This window comes from Lycorma delicatula, chromosome 13 (genome assembly GCF_047948215.1).
Source record: "Lycorma delicatula isolate Av1 chromosome 13, ASM4794821v1, whole genome shotgun sequence".
Lineage (NCBI taxonomy): Eukaryota > Metazoa > Arthropoda > Insecta > Hemiptera > Fulgoridae > Lycorma > Lycorma delicatula.
The window spans coordinates 52,006,614-52,022,633 of record NC_134467.1 but is presented as its reverse complement, the minus strand read 5'-3'; the positions used below and the strand labels follow the sequence as shown (position 1 = coordinate 52,022,633).

Here is a 16,020-nt window from a genome sequence, read left to right as displayed (position 1 = left end):
CACTTCGGTACAGTCATTACAGTATTACTTTATAAAGAAATGCTGTTATGTTGTTTAATGTAAAGTAATTAATTTTTTCCCTGTTTTTATTAGGTATGTATGATGGCGGTGAACACACACCTAAATTGTTGCCGTGTTCACACACAGTTTGTCTTCATTGCTTATCACGTATAGCGGCATCACAGACACGTGATACAGGTAGTTTTAGGTGTCCGATATGTCGAGAAAGTATCACGATACCACGCGGTGGTGTACCTGCACTTCCACCGTCGTTTCTTGTTAATCAGTTATTAGATTTAATGGCTAGACAACGTCGGGAAGTTGTACCCAAGTGTTCTATTCATCTTAACCAGGTAAGGTACTTTCTTTTTTTTATATGTTTCTTTCAATTTTTTTAATATTTATTAATTTTCAGCTTTTTCTTACATTAATTGTACTTTTGGCCAAAAAGTGTTGATGTATTTTATATATTGTTATTTTCTTCTTTTTTTGTATAAATAAATTTCACAACAAAGTTTTTTGTTATTAAAACTAGTTGTTTCAGTTGCCAAAGCGTTATGAGTAGCTTAGGCACTGAGGAGTAAGTATATATAAGAAGATAAATTTAATAAATAAATTAAAAAAGAAGAAAAATTAAATAATAGTAGGTATTAATCGATATATTATTAGTTTTTATAAAAATGAAAAATAATATTTAATAATATAAATGTGACGTTTAAGACTGTTTGTCAATTAATATTTATTATTTTTTACTTTTTTCATTTATCTATTTACCTATTTTCTTATGTGTACTTTTCATTCATTATTTATTCATGATAATGTTTAATAATTGAAATCACCATCTAGTTTTAAATTTTACAAAAAAATTTGTAGATAGTTTTTGAAGTGTAATCATATTTTATAATTTATTTATTTCTAGATTACAGAAATAAATTGCAAAATATCATGGGTAGTATTATTACAGGGGTCTTGAATAGTTTAAATTAAAAAAATATCATTTTTTATATATCGTGAAATTAATGAATAAGCAATAAATAGTTATTGCCATTTTAGTATAACAAGAGGACCTATTTTTCTGTTTTAATTGATGATTTTTGGAATCTTTAATGTACCCTGATAATTTTTTTCCTAAGCTATGGTTTTAATTAGTTACTAGGAATCTACTTTAAATAAATATATATACGTCAAACGATACCTGACAGGTGGTTTTCTAAATTTAAGGTGGAAGTTGTATGAATCGTAATGTTTTTATTATCTTAAAGTATTGTTTGGGTGGAAAAAATCAATTTTTCAATTAATAAGAAAACAGTTAAAACAGAATAAAAAAAAAGTTTATTATTAGATGTTTAGAACACATCAGAGGAATTGTTGTTCTTCTGTTCTTTAGCATCGATGGGAGTTTTATTTCTCGATGAAGTTTTGCCTTGATTTACAAAATCGTTTGAGTTTTCAATCAACAGATTGAGACGGTTCAGGTCATTTGGATTTGAAGAAGATATGATGCGATTTTTTATTCTTGACATCAAATCCCATGAAATGTGTCTTGGAGAATTTGGAAGTCTCGCATGAAATTTTTTATGGCTGGCAGAGTGATATTATTTTTTCACAGACACTAAAATATAAATCTTGTTCTTGTTTTATGGACCTTATTGTTTTATTATTGTCAATATGGACACAAAAATTAGTTAAATAATAATTATATTTGCTGATTTTTTCTAACTACAAAACCAAAATTTCCCACAGGTTAAAAAATATTCAAATCTGTATGTAGGGAAAACTTGACAGTCAGTTCGTAATAATATAGTTTTATGTTGTAGTTACTTAATTTAATTGTATTGAAATGAGTTGTTTTCCTTTAACCTGTAATAATGTTAATAAAATTATTATATCCACTTTGTTCTATCTCCTTTAAGGTAATGTGCTAATACAAATGGTTTGTTTTAGTAGAGTGAGCTTATGTTTATTTGACTGCATGTGTAGACAACAATAATATTTTTTTAATTTAGGGGGTTTCTACCTTATTGGATCAAAAAATTGATTATTTTTTACATTTTCCGAAAGTATATACTTGCAAAAATATCTTTATAAATTTTCAAGCAAAATTCATATTTGTGAAGATATAATGAGTGAAAAAATTAGTAGAGACGTGGGTAGAATTTTGGTGCAGTGACAATAGCCATTTTCTTTTTCTGTTTAGCCTCTGGAACCACTGTAAGGTATTATTTCAGAGGATGAATGAGGATGATATGAATGAGTGTAAATGAAGTGTAGTCTTGTACAGTCTCAGTTCGACCATTCCTGAGATGTGTGGTTAATTTAAACCCGACCACCAAGAACACCAGTATCCATGATCTAGTATTCAAATCCGTATCAAAGAAATCGTCTTTACTAGGGCTTGAACACTGGAACTCTTGACTTCCAAATCAGCTGATTTGGGGAGATGTATTTACCACTAGACCAACCCAGTGGGTTGGATGGAGGTGAATGACCTGGCTTCTCAAATCTCAACTTCCCATTGTTTAAGTTAGCATCCGTCCTATCTTTTTCAAAACCTTTTTTCGCTTATGAGTAGAATTTATTCAAGAATCTTATAGGGATATTACTATGGTTTGAGACATACAGTTCATTTTTTTATTTCAGTACATTTCAAAACATTGTAGCAAAGGACATTAATTATATTTTTATTTATTTTCAAATTTACATTGTATTTTTAATCTTGTTTGTTTCTGCAAAAGGAAAAAGAGGAAGCAATTCACAACTTGGACATAAAATTAAAAAAAAAAGTTTTATGCAAATCATCATATAAAAGAAGCAGAACAGTCGTTTATGAGTACTTGGGGAAAAAATTAAAAACTAATAACACTGATCAACAATGATTTTGTTAAATGAGAATGATTAACTGATTCTTATATTATTTACCTTGCTGATTTCAAATATGAAATCAGAATTCTTCTATCAGGCTTAGTTTTTTGTAATTACCCTTCTTATTTTCAGGTAGTATCATGCATGAGCTCCATAAACATAGCATTTTGTGAACGTATTTTATTACAGTCCCTTAATTGTTTTGTTACATTGATTTTTTAGATATTAGTCACCATGTGTATTATTTACACACTAATTAAAATGAACAAGAATGTGACCCATTCTTCCCATTTTCATCTTGCTATAAACATGTCATCCACTCATTAGTTATTTCTCTCATTATATTTACTTACAAACTGTCATGCAGATTAGAGAAATATTTTAATTCTCATTCAAGTCCCAGTTCTCGTGCGTGTAACATTCAGTTTTATAGCTGGCTTTAATATTTGCAGGTATATGTTGTTCAGTAGAGTATGTTTATTAAACTAGTGTGTTTATAAAGTGTTTCTTTTTAAACAATATTAGTTATTGTAATGTATTAACAATGCCTCGCAGTTGCATTAATCATCCAAACAATTTTTGCTGCATCTGTGGTGAGATAACATTGAAGTCTCAGAAAAGAAGTATAACTCCACCGATAAAAAACTCATATGAACTGTATTTTGGATGTAAATTAGGTGATCAAGACAAATATTGCTCCTCGTATTTATTGTGCTTCTTGTGTAATGTTGTTGACTAAATGGATCTCATCACATGCCATTTGCAATTCCAATGGTTTGGAAAAAACCGAAGGATCACACCACAGACTGTTATTTTTGTTTAATAAAGACATCTGGGATAACAACTAAAATTAGACTTTCTGTTAAGTACCCTGATATTCCTTCTGTCATGCAGCCAGTGCCGCATAGCCAAGAGCTTCCAATCCCAGTACCACCAGAAACATGGAACTTAGATGAAGATGAAAATGTTGAATCTTGTGCTGACTTATCTGGCGATGAAGAAAGAGATCCAAACTTTTTAGAAAATAGATATACTGAACCCCATTTAATTAATCGGTCAGAATTAAATGATTCGGTTTGTGATCTAAATTTATCAAAGAATGAAGCAGAAATATTGGCATCAAGACTAAAAGGATGGCATCTTTTACAACCAAGCATTAAACTAACTGCTTTCCATGACCGACAGTCAGAATTTTAACATTTCTTTTCTCGCTATGAAAACTTAGTACAATGTAATGACTCAAATGCATTTGTTTGTAACGACTCTTTACTGGAAGGTTTGAGACACGTGTACCATTCTGGCGAATGGTGACTTTTTATTGACTCGTCAAAGCTTAGTTTTTTGAAAGCTATTCTACTTAACAATGGAAATAAATACTTATCAATATGATTAGCATACGCTATTCACATGAAAGAGTCTTAGGAAACTTGTATTGAGCAGGATTCAGTACGAGAAATATTTATGGCGTATTTGTGGAGATAGGAAAGTAATAGCGCTTTTACTTGGACTGCAACTTGGATACAGCAGAGATAGGAAAAATCATTACATAAAAGAGCAGTGACCAAAGAGAGAGGTACTATTGACTGTGGGAGGGAAGAATGTTGTCAGTCAAGTTTTAGTAAAACCAGAAAAGTTTATCTTTCACCGCTACAGATTAAGCTAGGTTTATTCAAAAATTTTGTTAAAGCAATGGATCATAATGGTGCAGGGCTTTAGTTTCTAAAAAACAAATTCCCTAATATAAGCGATGCTAAAATAAAGGAAGGTGTATTTATTGGATCGCTAATAAGAAAACTAATTACGAGTTATCCAGCGTTTGAATGACTTGGAGGATGCTGCATCGAAATCATTTCAAAATGTGGTAAACAACTTCCGTGGTAAGGCCAATAACTACAGAGAACTTGTGACTGAACTCCTTCAAAACCACAAAGAACTTGGGTGTAACATACCACTCGAAATCCATTTCTTACATTCACATTTGGAGTTTTTCCGTAACAACTTTGGCGCTATTAGTAATGAACATGGAGAACACTTACCAGAAGATATCTACAATGGAAACATGATACCACAGAAAATGAAACCCAAAAATGTTAGCTGCTACTGTTGGAATCTAAAGAGGGATCTACCGACAGCAGAAAATCCAAAAGAAATAGATTTTAGGTGAGTACAAAATGTATGTAATTTGTTGTCATATTACATTCACCATATATTTTTTGTTTCAAAAGAAATTTCAATTACAAAAAACTGAGCCTGATAGAAGAATCCATTAACTTATATGAAATCAGCTTGAAAAATACTATTAGAATCAGCCATTCACTCTCATTTAACAAACAAAAAATTAAATTTTGTTGGAACAGCGTAATTAATTTTGAGGTCCATGTTAATAACACACATGAGTATTGGATTATACCCTTCGCGTTTGTTGAAAACAGATAATATACATGCGTATTGTATGTTGATGCATTAGAGAATATTCTATTAATAAACATACAAATAAAAATGGATTTATTAATAATAAACTAATTGAAATGGTAACATTGTTTAAATCGATAGACCTGACGATGATTGAATATTTTTATAAATACTATTCATTATCTTACTGTGGTAGATATAAGAAGTTTCAATTGACACTAGTGTGTACTTTTCTATGATTTTTCTAAATGCTAGATAGGTAAGTGTTCTTACCTTTTATTTGAATTTTATTTGGTGGATTTAAATATTTGTTTTTAAAATAATATATATAATATTCACTTACTGATATACTAAAAACATTACCGTAAGAAATGTGACGGTGAAGTGAATTTTTATACAAAAGCAGAACAAGGATTTGGATTTGGATTCAAGATCAATGTTAATTGTTAATAGTGAACTTTACACGTATTTTTCTTGAATCGACATGTTTTTCTAAATTGGCTTTAGATCTCTGTACTTACCAAATTATTCAATTGGAGGCATGGTTTTGGCCTTAAAATGATCAGAAACATCCTCTGCATATTGTAGACTGCAGTAATGAAAAAAAATATTAAGAACTCTTTTTTTTTACAATAAAAAAAAATTTCTTTCGATAAAAACCAATATATTTAAGTAGCCATAACAGCCAAAAATTAAGTTTTCAAGTTCATTCTAGTTTAATTTACACACTGATGTGTAGAACCGCTTGATTTTTTAATTTCAATTCTCCTTACCTTGGTATTGATTATAAAAGTAATTTTATTTTTACTCTGTAAATATGTATAATTATATTTACAGCGCTTCATTTATCTAATTAGCCTTTTTGAAAATTACCTATTTTTGAGGCCTACAAGGTAGAATCATCTCCCTTTATCATTTAGTTTTATTTATTTATTTTTTTATCATGTTAATGGTATTTGGTATGATTGGTTTTACAGGAACTGTTATTTTGTGAGACATGCGATATGGTATTCTGTTCATTATGTGTCGGTGGTACTGGCGCTAGTCACAGTGCTGCTACTAGCACGAATAATTGTGAACATACTGTTATACCATTCAGTATTGCCATCAAACGTATGTCGGAAATATTATTATATAAAGCGAATGAATGCATATCTAAGGTAATTTGTGTTTTTTTTTTGTATTAAATCGTATAGTTTTTTATTTGTGTAAAATTTTTTCTGTGTTGTACAGTAGTAAAATCATCTGATAGAACAAAAGTTTGCCTATAAAGGGATATTATTGTTCCAATCTTGTTTTTTATTATAAAAATTTACGGGTAATTTTTACTGTAATAATTATACAAAATTTAAGAAAAAAATGTATTGTGTCAACCGAATAGATAAATGTTAAAATATTGTGTAATTCATATTACGCCTTATTTTTACAAATGAGAAATAAGAAAAATTTATTGATAAGTTTACTTCGTGAAGACAGGTTCGGTTTTAAAAAAATGATGGGAAGATAAGCGATAATAATCTTTAATAGATTTTAAAAGCCGGTTAGAATAAAACCAAAGATGTATATTTTACATCATTGAAAAATTAATTATGTGTAATTTGTATAAGAATCAAGTTGTAATTGGAAAGGTAAAAAATGAGCAAAAGTAAGCTACTTTACAGAAACACGAGACAAAATGAGCTTGTTGATTTTGCTTTATGATTTTTTTTTTTGAGTGGATTGAATTTGAGAATGAAGAAATATTTCAAGTAAAAAAAATTAATATTTACCGATAATATTGTTATTTTGGCTGAAACTTGAAATGAATTAGAAATAGATTGTTAGATTCTAGGGGAGAGAGAAATTTTATTTAAAAGTAAAGAAGAATAAAAAAAATTAAATGAAATGTAGCATAAATGAGTATTAACTTTTCATTACGGGTCCACCATTACATATTGCCTCAGATAATGAGATGAATGATTTATAGCGTGTGTGAAAATGCCATGCCTGATGGATTCGAACCCGGGACCTCCATTATCATCCTTTACTAAGTTAAAATGACACTGCTTTCCATTACTTGCAGAATTTTTATGAAATTTTTACAGAGTGAAGAAGAAACAGAATTAAAAGAGTAATAAGGAGCTATGGCTACTACAACAAAAAAAGTGATAATACAGATGTTAACAATTATAGATGTATTTCTCAATTATACCGGTAACTACAAATCCTTTCAAAAGCACTATCAAACAGAGAATAGAAAACTGGACTCACAGCTAAGAGAATAAAAAGGAGGCTTTAGAAAAGGTTCCTCTTTTGTGGAACAAATTCTTAATTTAAATCAAAGTTGCATGCATATCTCAAACTGAAAACGAAATACTTGACTTTTTTGATTTTAAAAAATGTAAGAGTGAATCGATAGAGAAACCCTAATTAAAGTCTCAGAGGAATTTGGCTTAGATAATAAAACAAGGGAACTCATCAGATAAATACTAAAAGATTCTTACTACAAAATAAGGTTGTGATAGGAAATTTCAAAACTGTTCAAAATAAAGATTACAGTAAGACAAAGTAATGGTCTCTCGCCTGTACTTCTTTAATATTCTTCGCCTCTACTTCAAAGAATGTTATTAGGGAACGGAGAAAAAAGTGAAAGACCCAAAATTATAAAAAAAGTCAGACTAGAATAGAAGATAAACAGCTTAACAATCTAGTGTTTGCAGATTATCTGACCGTCATATCAAGTTCAGTAGAGATGGCAGTGAAGGAAATAACTTTATTAAAAAAATAATCTGAAAACACAGGCCTGCAGATCTCCTTCAAGAAAGCAGAATATAAGGTAAACATTAAATCGGGCCCCAAAAAACTAATAATGGTGAATGGGAAAATTAACATAACCGAAAAATTCAATACCTAGAGGAAATAATTAAAGTCGAAAACTGTGAAAAGGAAGCATTTGGGTCAAGAATAAATAAAATAAAACTAGCTTATCGATCGATTAAAAACACCTACAGTAAGAAATTAATTTCAATAAATGCTAAACTAAGAAGCTATGCTTCCAGAAGCTCTATACGCAGCCGAATGTAAAACATTTAAGGATAAACTGAAAACAAAAATGAAGAACCCAGACAGGTCTGAGGGCCAATAAAAGACGGAGAAGAATACAGAAGACAGTAATGAACTGTACATAAGGGTAGCAAAAAATATTGTATGTAATTAGAAAAAGAAGAATTGCCTTCTACAGTCATCTACAAAGAATGAATGCTAACAGGCTAATTAAAAACCTTAAAAATGTAAAAAAACAATAACAAATACACCAGAGAAACTGAAACAGATAGGAAAGAACTGAAAATAAAACAAGAAAGCATTAAAGAATGTTTACCGCTAAGAAAAAAACTGCAAACATCACAGGTTTCCAGGAAAGTTTAAAATAATGAAAGAATTATTACCGGATAGAAGAAAGAAAAGAAAAACTCTGAGAAACGATGAAGGAGATGATGATGGAAGAAAAGAAACTGAAAAAATGAATAGTTGAAATAACGTAGTCCATAGTGACTAAAACAAAAAAAAGAGCAATACCTAAAAAGTAACTAGATCTTGTTACTGCAGTAACATCAAACAGGCTAAGACATTGATTTATGCTCACCTCTCTTTCTATCATTAAAATTCCAAGTATTTTCAAACACATAGTTCTGAAATAATTTTGTTCAAAGCAGACTGGACCAAGCTTCATCGGAATAATGTTGATGTTTAAACGTGGAATAATATATCAGTATAAACTTCCTTGTAAAACTTTGACCATTTTTTATAGAAATGTACAATTTTCAAAGAAACTTTGTGGTGTGTATATCACGTATTAAGGTTTTCAGTCGGGTTAAAAATTTAAAGAGTGAAGGAAAGCGATCAAAGATGATCTGTGTACTCTGGTTATCGTCATCCATCAAAATCAGATTCTAACATTAAAAACTGATCGTTCAAACAACTGCTGAATCGACTAACAAAGAAAATTTTTAGATACACAAAAAATTAAAAATCAAGAAAAGTGTGTAAATTAGTTTTTCTTTTTGTTCTATCGCTGTTATAATCTTTGTCAAAACAAGATACTTTCATTTTTGACTTTGAACAGTTTTTTGATTTTGATTGGAGCAGTGTTATAATTCATTTTAAGGAATTTGGGTGGTGGAAGGAACAGAAAGAATGATAAAGAACAGAAAATAGCCATTTCAAAGTAAGAAAGAATATTAAGGTTAAACATCTGTTATGATTTTTATACCTTCAAGCGGGAAGTTTTTGCACTGCTAAAACTTAATCGCTTGTTTACTTTGTTTAACCCTTTGAGGGCATAATTAATTATTTAAGGACCAAATCTATCATAAAAAAAAATTTTTTTATGATATTGTTAAAAAAAATTGTACACTTATTATTGGTAAAAAGCTGTAAAGTGCCTTATGGTGGCAATATGTAAGGTGTGCTAAAAAATTTATAGCTATTTTATTACCAATATTTTGTAGCAGTTTTTTTTTTAATTTTAGGAAAACCATTACCCTTAGAAATTAGAAATGTATTTTGTGATAATTTCTTATTTGAAAATTTTTCTTAAGATTAAAACCCAAAAACAGATAACTCAAAATCAAGTAAAAATTTTACTATGGAAATCAGAATTTTTGTCCTGTTTTATGCTAAACCAGAAAATTTCATGATTTTTGGCAAGAAATTGATAAATTTTAATCAAATTTGTAAAATTAAGTTTTTTTAGAATTGTCAGTATACAATCCTAAGTTCCAGATCGATTTTACTCTTAGTGAAATACACCACTCATTTTGTGTATTGTAGCAACTCGCTAATAAATATTGCCAGAAAAATGAAAACAAAAAATTAGCATGAAGTAAGTATAATGTTACAAACCAAACGTCACAAACAACTAAAAACAATGATAAACACACAATGTTCTCAGCTCATCTACATACTATGCAACACCAGTAAAAACAGGTAAATAAAGTAAATCATTCCTTTTCACTCTAAACAAACTATGATTTCATGGCCAAACAAACAATATTTTAATGATATGCAATGAACACGATTAAATGTTCTCTGAAAATAAAAACATAAACAGTCGTTAAATTAAAAATTATATAATTATTTTTGTTTACCATTTGAATATTAATTGCAATGTCACTTCATTACTTAGTTTCCTCCAGTAAGCTTTGCATGATATGGTTGTTTTATTTTTGGGAACGGCTATGACATTTTTAATAGCGAGTGATGCCAAATGATAGATATCCTACAATAGTTAAAATTGTGGCACTTTATATACACATACAAATGATAAGGTTTTAATTTGTGATATGTTACAGTAAAGAGAGTTACAGTAAATAGTATGAATTGAATATGAAGCTCGCTAAATGCAATTGGCTTCTTTGTGTCTGTTTTGAATATGAACAATATGTTATAAAGAAATTATAACTCGGTCTTGAAATTAATAATTTGATCGGGCCAACCTCTTTTTTTTCATTGTATTCTCTGATAGTTTTGGAACTTTGCTGTCTTCTTTGTAAACAGTATTTTTTCCTGTGTAATATTTTCTTACTCGGGTTGAATTTACAAAAAATTTGGAAATGTTAAAATTTAATTTTTAAACATTGGTATGCTCAAAATTCAAAACTTTTTTATGAGGATTAAAAAGAACTTTATAAAGTATGAAAGATGTGCAAAAAACCGGGAATCGTATCTAGTTTTAATAGGATTTAATAATTATTTTTAGTAATGTATCTTTTATTTTTAGTTATTTAAAAATATTATTAAAAAAAATTTACTTTAGTTGACAGCCGCTCAAGAAGCTGTGACTGGTGAATTGCAGAGGCTTGAACAAGCAACCCAGTCGTGTTTAGAAGGTTTGGATTCAACGTTTCAAGAAATTACTACTGCTGTCGATAGGAGAAAATCAGAATTATCATCTGCCATACAGGAAGCGAGGGACGCTAAAAAAAAAGTATTGGAAGAACAATTAGCTCTTATTGAATCTGAAAAAGACAGGGTAAGTTTTATTTTATAATTTTATATCTGTATTACCTTTCTAGTAATTAGACCGTAATTTTATTAACCGATGTTTTTAGTTATAAAATGTAATGAGAAAGGAACCAGCCGTTTCTAATTTTAATTTTCCAGTTGAATGTTTTTTTTAAGGACTTTCCTGTTTTAAGGACTTTGACTATCCGTATTAATGTGGTTTCAGTCGTCTAGAGAGGAAGTTTCATACAATTTATATTGTTTGTTACTCTCTGGTAACAGTTGTAGGTGGATGTCAAGGAAGATATGCTGGCAGGAAATTTAGTTATAGAAGCACTTTGTTGATCTTGGAGATGCTGCAAGCAGTAAGCATAAGGATGAAACCTTAATCTCCCTCAAACATTTTTCTAGTGAAAACATGTTTTCATAAAAGCAGAAGGTAAATGGGATGTCCTTCTTTTAACAACTTCAGTGCCGTGCCGATTTTTCGAGTCCTTTTATTGGCCATAAAATCTCAATTGTTGTTTCACGCAATATCAACAACAGGCTATGAGATGCCACTTGGAATCTCACACTCGGTTAATTTATAGCAGTATCGTATCTTGTTTTGCTGGTTTTTATATGTACAAGTATTCATTACATTCCAACCTAGAAATAGATATACTTAGCTTCATGTTGCATTAATGTTTAATGGAATTAATAATTTTTAGGAACTAAATATCAGTTCTAATGCTTAAATTTGAGTTTTTATTATTTATTAATAAAAGCCAGAGTTAAAAGCTAAAAAAAGGTGTGATATTGCATATTACAAACAATATTCATTCAAGTTTGGAAGAAAGTAAGCTCAGTGAGTTTTTTTATATACTTTAGTTTTTTAATTTTATAAAAGAATTCAATTTTGATAACATTTTTTTCTATAAATAATTATTAGTTGTTAAAGCTTACTGTGTTTCTATGCAGGTACTTTAATTTATTTGTGAGAATCTTAGCAGTTAAATATTTCATGTAGCAAGAATTGGAGCAAACATAAATAAAAGTCGATCCTGTAGCAATCGACCAACAAGAATCTCATATGGATAAATTGTAACCAATTTTAAGTAAGAAACCATCTCATTAAGTTTAATTAGCATCTGCAATTTATATCCTATTTTATATGATATATTATATGGAAATAGACAATTACAAAAAATATGCACCACCAGGAGATCATGAGATCCCACCTTAGATCTCGTATTCTAGGGCCTTCCTGACCCCCATAGGAAAAGACACCCTCTGCCACCCCTCCGTTCCTAGCTCTTATGGGGTTTACTAGAGGTCATCTTCGAAACCTTGGCTTTTGACATATTCCAGTCCACCTCGGCCAGAATGCCACCGATGGGAATGTCACTCGTGACATTTGCATCGGTATACTACTATTTAATGAACAAAACACATCTTATCAAGTCTTAATTAATACTGAAAGGACTTAACTAAACAAAGAAATTGAACTACCTACCTGTAGAAGGTAAAAGTGAGTTCAATACATAACACGAAACATAAAAATATTATACGGAACAATAAAAACACAGTAATATTAAAACAAAGGACAAAAACATAATTTATACAACAAAATATCAACAAAAACAGAATACAAGAGAAATCTAAGCAAGGCTCTAGATCTCCTCAGCAATCCTTTCCTTTGCCAAGTATGCTATAAAACTCTCCACTATTGCCCATTTGGTCTGGCTCCTCCAGTTTATACAGAGATCCAATGCCGACCCAATAAAAAAGTTGACAGATGGTGTCCATGCGCATTAACTCGTACTTTGAGCACTTGTAAAGAACATGGTAGTTGTCTTTCAGTTGTCTAAAATGAGAACATATTCAGAATCTACCAGGCTGAATTTCTGCAGTCTATCACTTAAAGCACTATGGCCAGAAATTAAATCACATATTTATTAGGATGTACCCAAGAGGTGTCCCACAAACGAACAACAAATTTGGAAAGAGATCATGCATATAACGTCTAACGTCCACCTTCTGTCTCATCCCATCTGGCCTGCAAGAAGGCATTGCCATGTTGTTTAATTTCTAGAACTTTATCTGAAGTCAACTCACTGGACTTCAGCAAAATACCGCTGCTGCTTCTCAGTTGAAATCGGTTTCACGTCTGCAATCACCAAGACTGTCTCCCGTGAAATAGTACGGTAACCACCCATTACCATTAACAATATTAGTCATTGAGCCCTTAATAATATTAAGTGACATATTGAAGGTGCTTTTTAAATTGCAGTTTCTTGCCAAGAAATACCCTGATACTTTTGAACCTGACCGCGTACTTCATACGCTGGCCTGCCATTGAAACACTGACTTGCTGACTCACTGCCAAACGGCCTTTGAGGAGTATCATTGTGGTCTTTTCCAGGCAAAGCATAATCTTGTGTTGATGACCCCACAGCTCGAGCATCCTGCAAACATAAGTAGTTTGAAGTTCAACCTCCTTCAGCAAGCATCATTCGACCAGCAGGAGCCCATTGTCAGCATAAGCCATGATGCAACACCCACTGGGAAATTTCAGCCACGGGAAAGAATCAAACTTCACCACCCCAATAAAGGTAATAAAGGATCCAACATGCTGCTTTGGGGACATTCCTTGGACAGCATCTTGCCAACCTCATGGCTGCCCTCATGGAACAGCAATCCTGATGACTGAAGTAACTTTGCATAACTTGCAATTCACTTACAGTTCATTCTCTTTTTTTGAGTTGATAAATAGCAGAAGGCCACCGTAAATTATTAAATGCTCTGGAGATGTGCAGGAAAATTCCTATTCCGTCTCACTGATTGTTACCACACTCATCACACGAAGTATGATGTCCTCAGTACCCTTTCCGAGATGAAACCCATACTGATTCTTTATCAACAATCTTTGTGAGGTTAACCTCTCATTTATATGCAGATACAGAACCTTTTCAAAGACCTTACTAGTAATCGGAAGCAACGTCAAGGGCCTATACGAAGAAGTAACAGCAGGATCCATGTCACCACCTTTAAACAACAATTTTATAATCCCCTTTTTCCAACATACAGGGAAGTATCCACCAAAAAACAATTTATTAGAAATTTGTGTGACAATTCTCACATGAATCCAAGGGGATATCCTAGGGCCTGACCCTGAAGGGAAGACACCCTCCATCGCAGTTAGGTCGCCATACTCTACCCCCTCTGTACCTAGCCCTTAAAGGCTTTATTGAGGTCATCTTCAGTACTACAGCAGCAAACATCTTCTAGTCTTGATTGCCTCAGTCAGGATGCCATCGATGCAAATGCCATGAATAACATTCCCATCAGTGTACTAACGCTAACCTAAATGGAACATACTTACATTGGCCTCAAACAAGACCATACTGATTGAGCTGTTCACCTTGACCTACCTGAAAACTGTAGAAGGTGAGCCAGACATGCAATACCAGACGAAAAACAAGAAGATAAACTGTGAACAAGGGAAACACAAAAACATGTAATATACTAAAACTAATGCATACAAAACAAACTGTAAATAACCTAAACTAAAATGTCAAAACAAGAAGTTAACAAAAAACAAAATCACAAACTATAAATAAACCTGAAATATAAAATAACTTCTAAAACAACAAAACCATGTAAATAAAAAATAAAAACATAACTGGTATACAACAATTAATCTAAACTACTGCCAAAACCAAAATATAAATAAGCATTTAAATGCATGTATTATGTATTCATTACCTAGATGTAAACAGAAAAGAACAAAATCAAAACAGAAACACAAGATGGAGGGAGAATTTCAAAGTTTACATTAAATAATAATCAAATGATGAATCTATCAAATTTTAATTGAATAAATAGTAAAATTTATTAATCTGAAATTTTATTGTTGTAGTCAAAACTTTTTGATTAAACTGTGTATGTGAAAGAACGTTGTAACAAAATTTAAATGGAAATTAAAATTAAATTTTATAAAACATGTTTAGAGTCATGAAGATTGAGTTTTGAAGAAGATAGCTAGAACGAATATGCAAGATATTTTTCTTTTAATGGCCTATGGCCAGATACCTTTAAAACAAAGCGTGTACTATTAAGGCGAGTCAAAAATTTTTTGTACTTTTTGTTATTCTTTTTGTTAGTTTGTTATTTTTGTTATATATATATATTTATTTACACAAAGGTAGAGGCTCAACAGTATATTATTTTTCTAAATAGTCATCTCCCTTGTCAATGCATATGGTCCAACGGTCCATGAGCTTGTGTATTCTTTCTAAGAAGAAGGTTTTTGGTTTGTTGCAAAGTCACTTTTGCACCGCTTGAAAATCTAAATCCGCAGGTAATCGACAACCTCACAAAGCACCCTTGAGTGGTCCAAATAGATGAAAGTCAGAGGGGCAAGATCTAGACTGAAGGGAGAGTGTTTCATTACCTCAAAATTCAGCTTGTTGATGGTTTGAATGGTGATCACCAGTCTTTGTACCCATTGCGCACAGACTTTATGGAAACCAAAATGGTTGTGGAGGATTTGATGGGCAGAACTATGACTGATGTTCAGAGAAGACACTGCCTCTCATGGATGGTAACTCGCCTGTATGCCAGAACCATGTCTCAACTTTGTTGTACCTTGTCGTCCATGGTAGAGGTTGACAAGTGTCTTGCTCCCTCTTCATACGGCACTCTCAAGAAGTTTAAAAGTTACAGCCACTTTTAAACTTCTCTATCCATGAAAACATATTTACGTGATAAAGCACTGTTTCT

General features: G+C 31.2%; 1 protein-coding gene across 2 annotated transcripts in view; it reads left to right on the top strand.

The window, feature by feature from the left end:
- Window positions 1-16,020, top strand: part of LOC142333958 (tripartite motif-containing protein 3-like) — a 92,390-nt gene that overhangs the window by 36,027 nt on the left and 40,343 nt on the right. For both annotated transcript variants that reach the window (XM_075381603.1, XM_075381602.1), the window contains 3 exons: window positions 94-353; window positions 6,252-6,434; window positions 11,069-11,284. In XM_075381603.1, coding sequence (XP_075237718.1) covers window positions 96-353; window positions 6,252-6,434; window positions 11,069-11,284 — 657 coding nt within the window. In that variant the 5' untranslated portion in view covers window positions 94-95. The remainder of the gene's footprint in view (window positions 1-93; window positions 354-6,251; window positions 6,435-11,068; window positions 11,285-16,020) is intronic.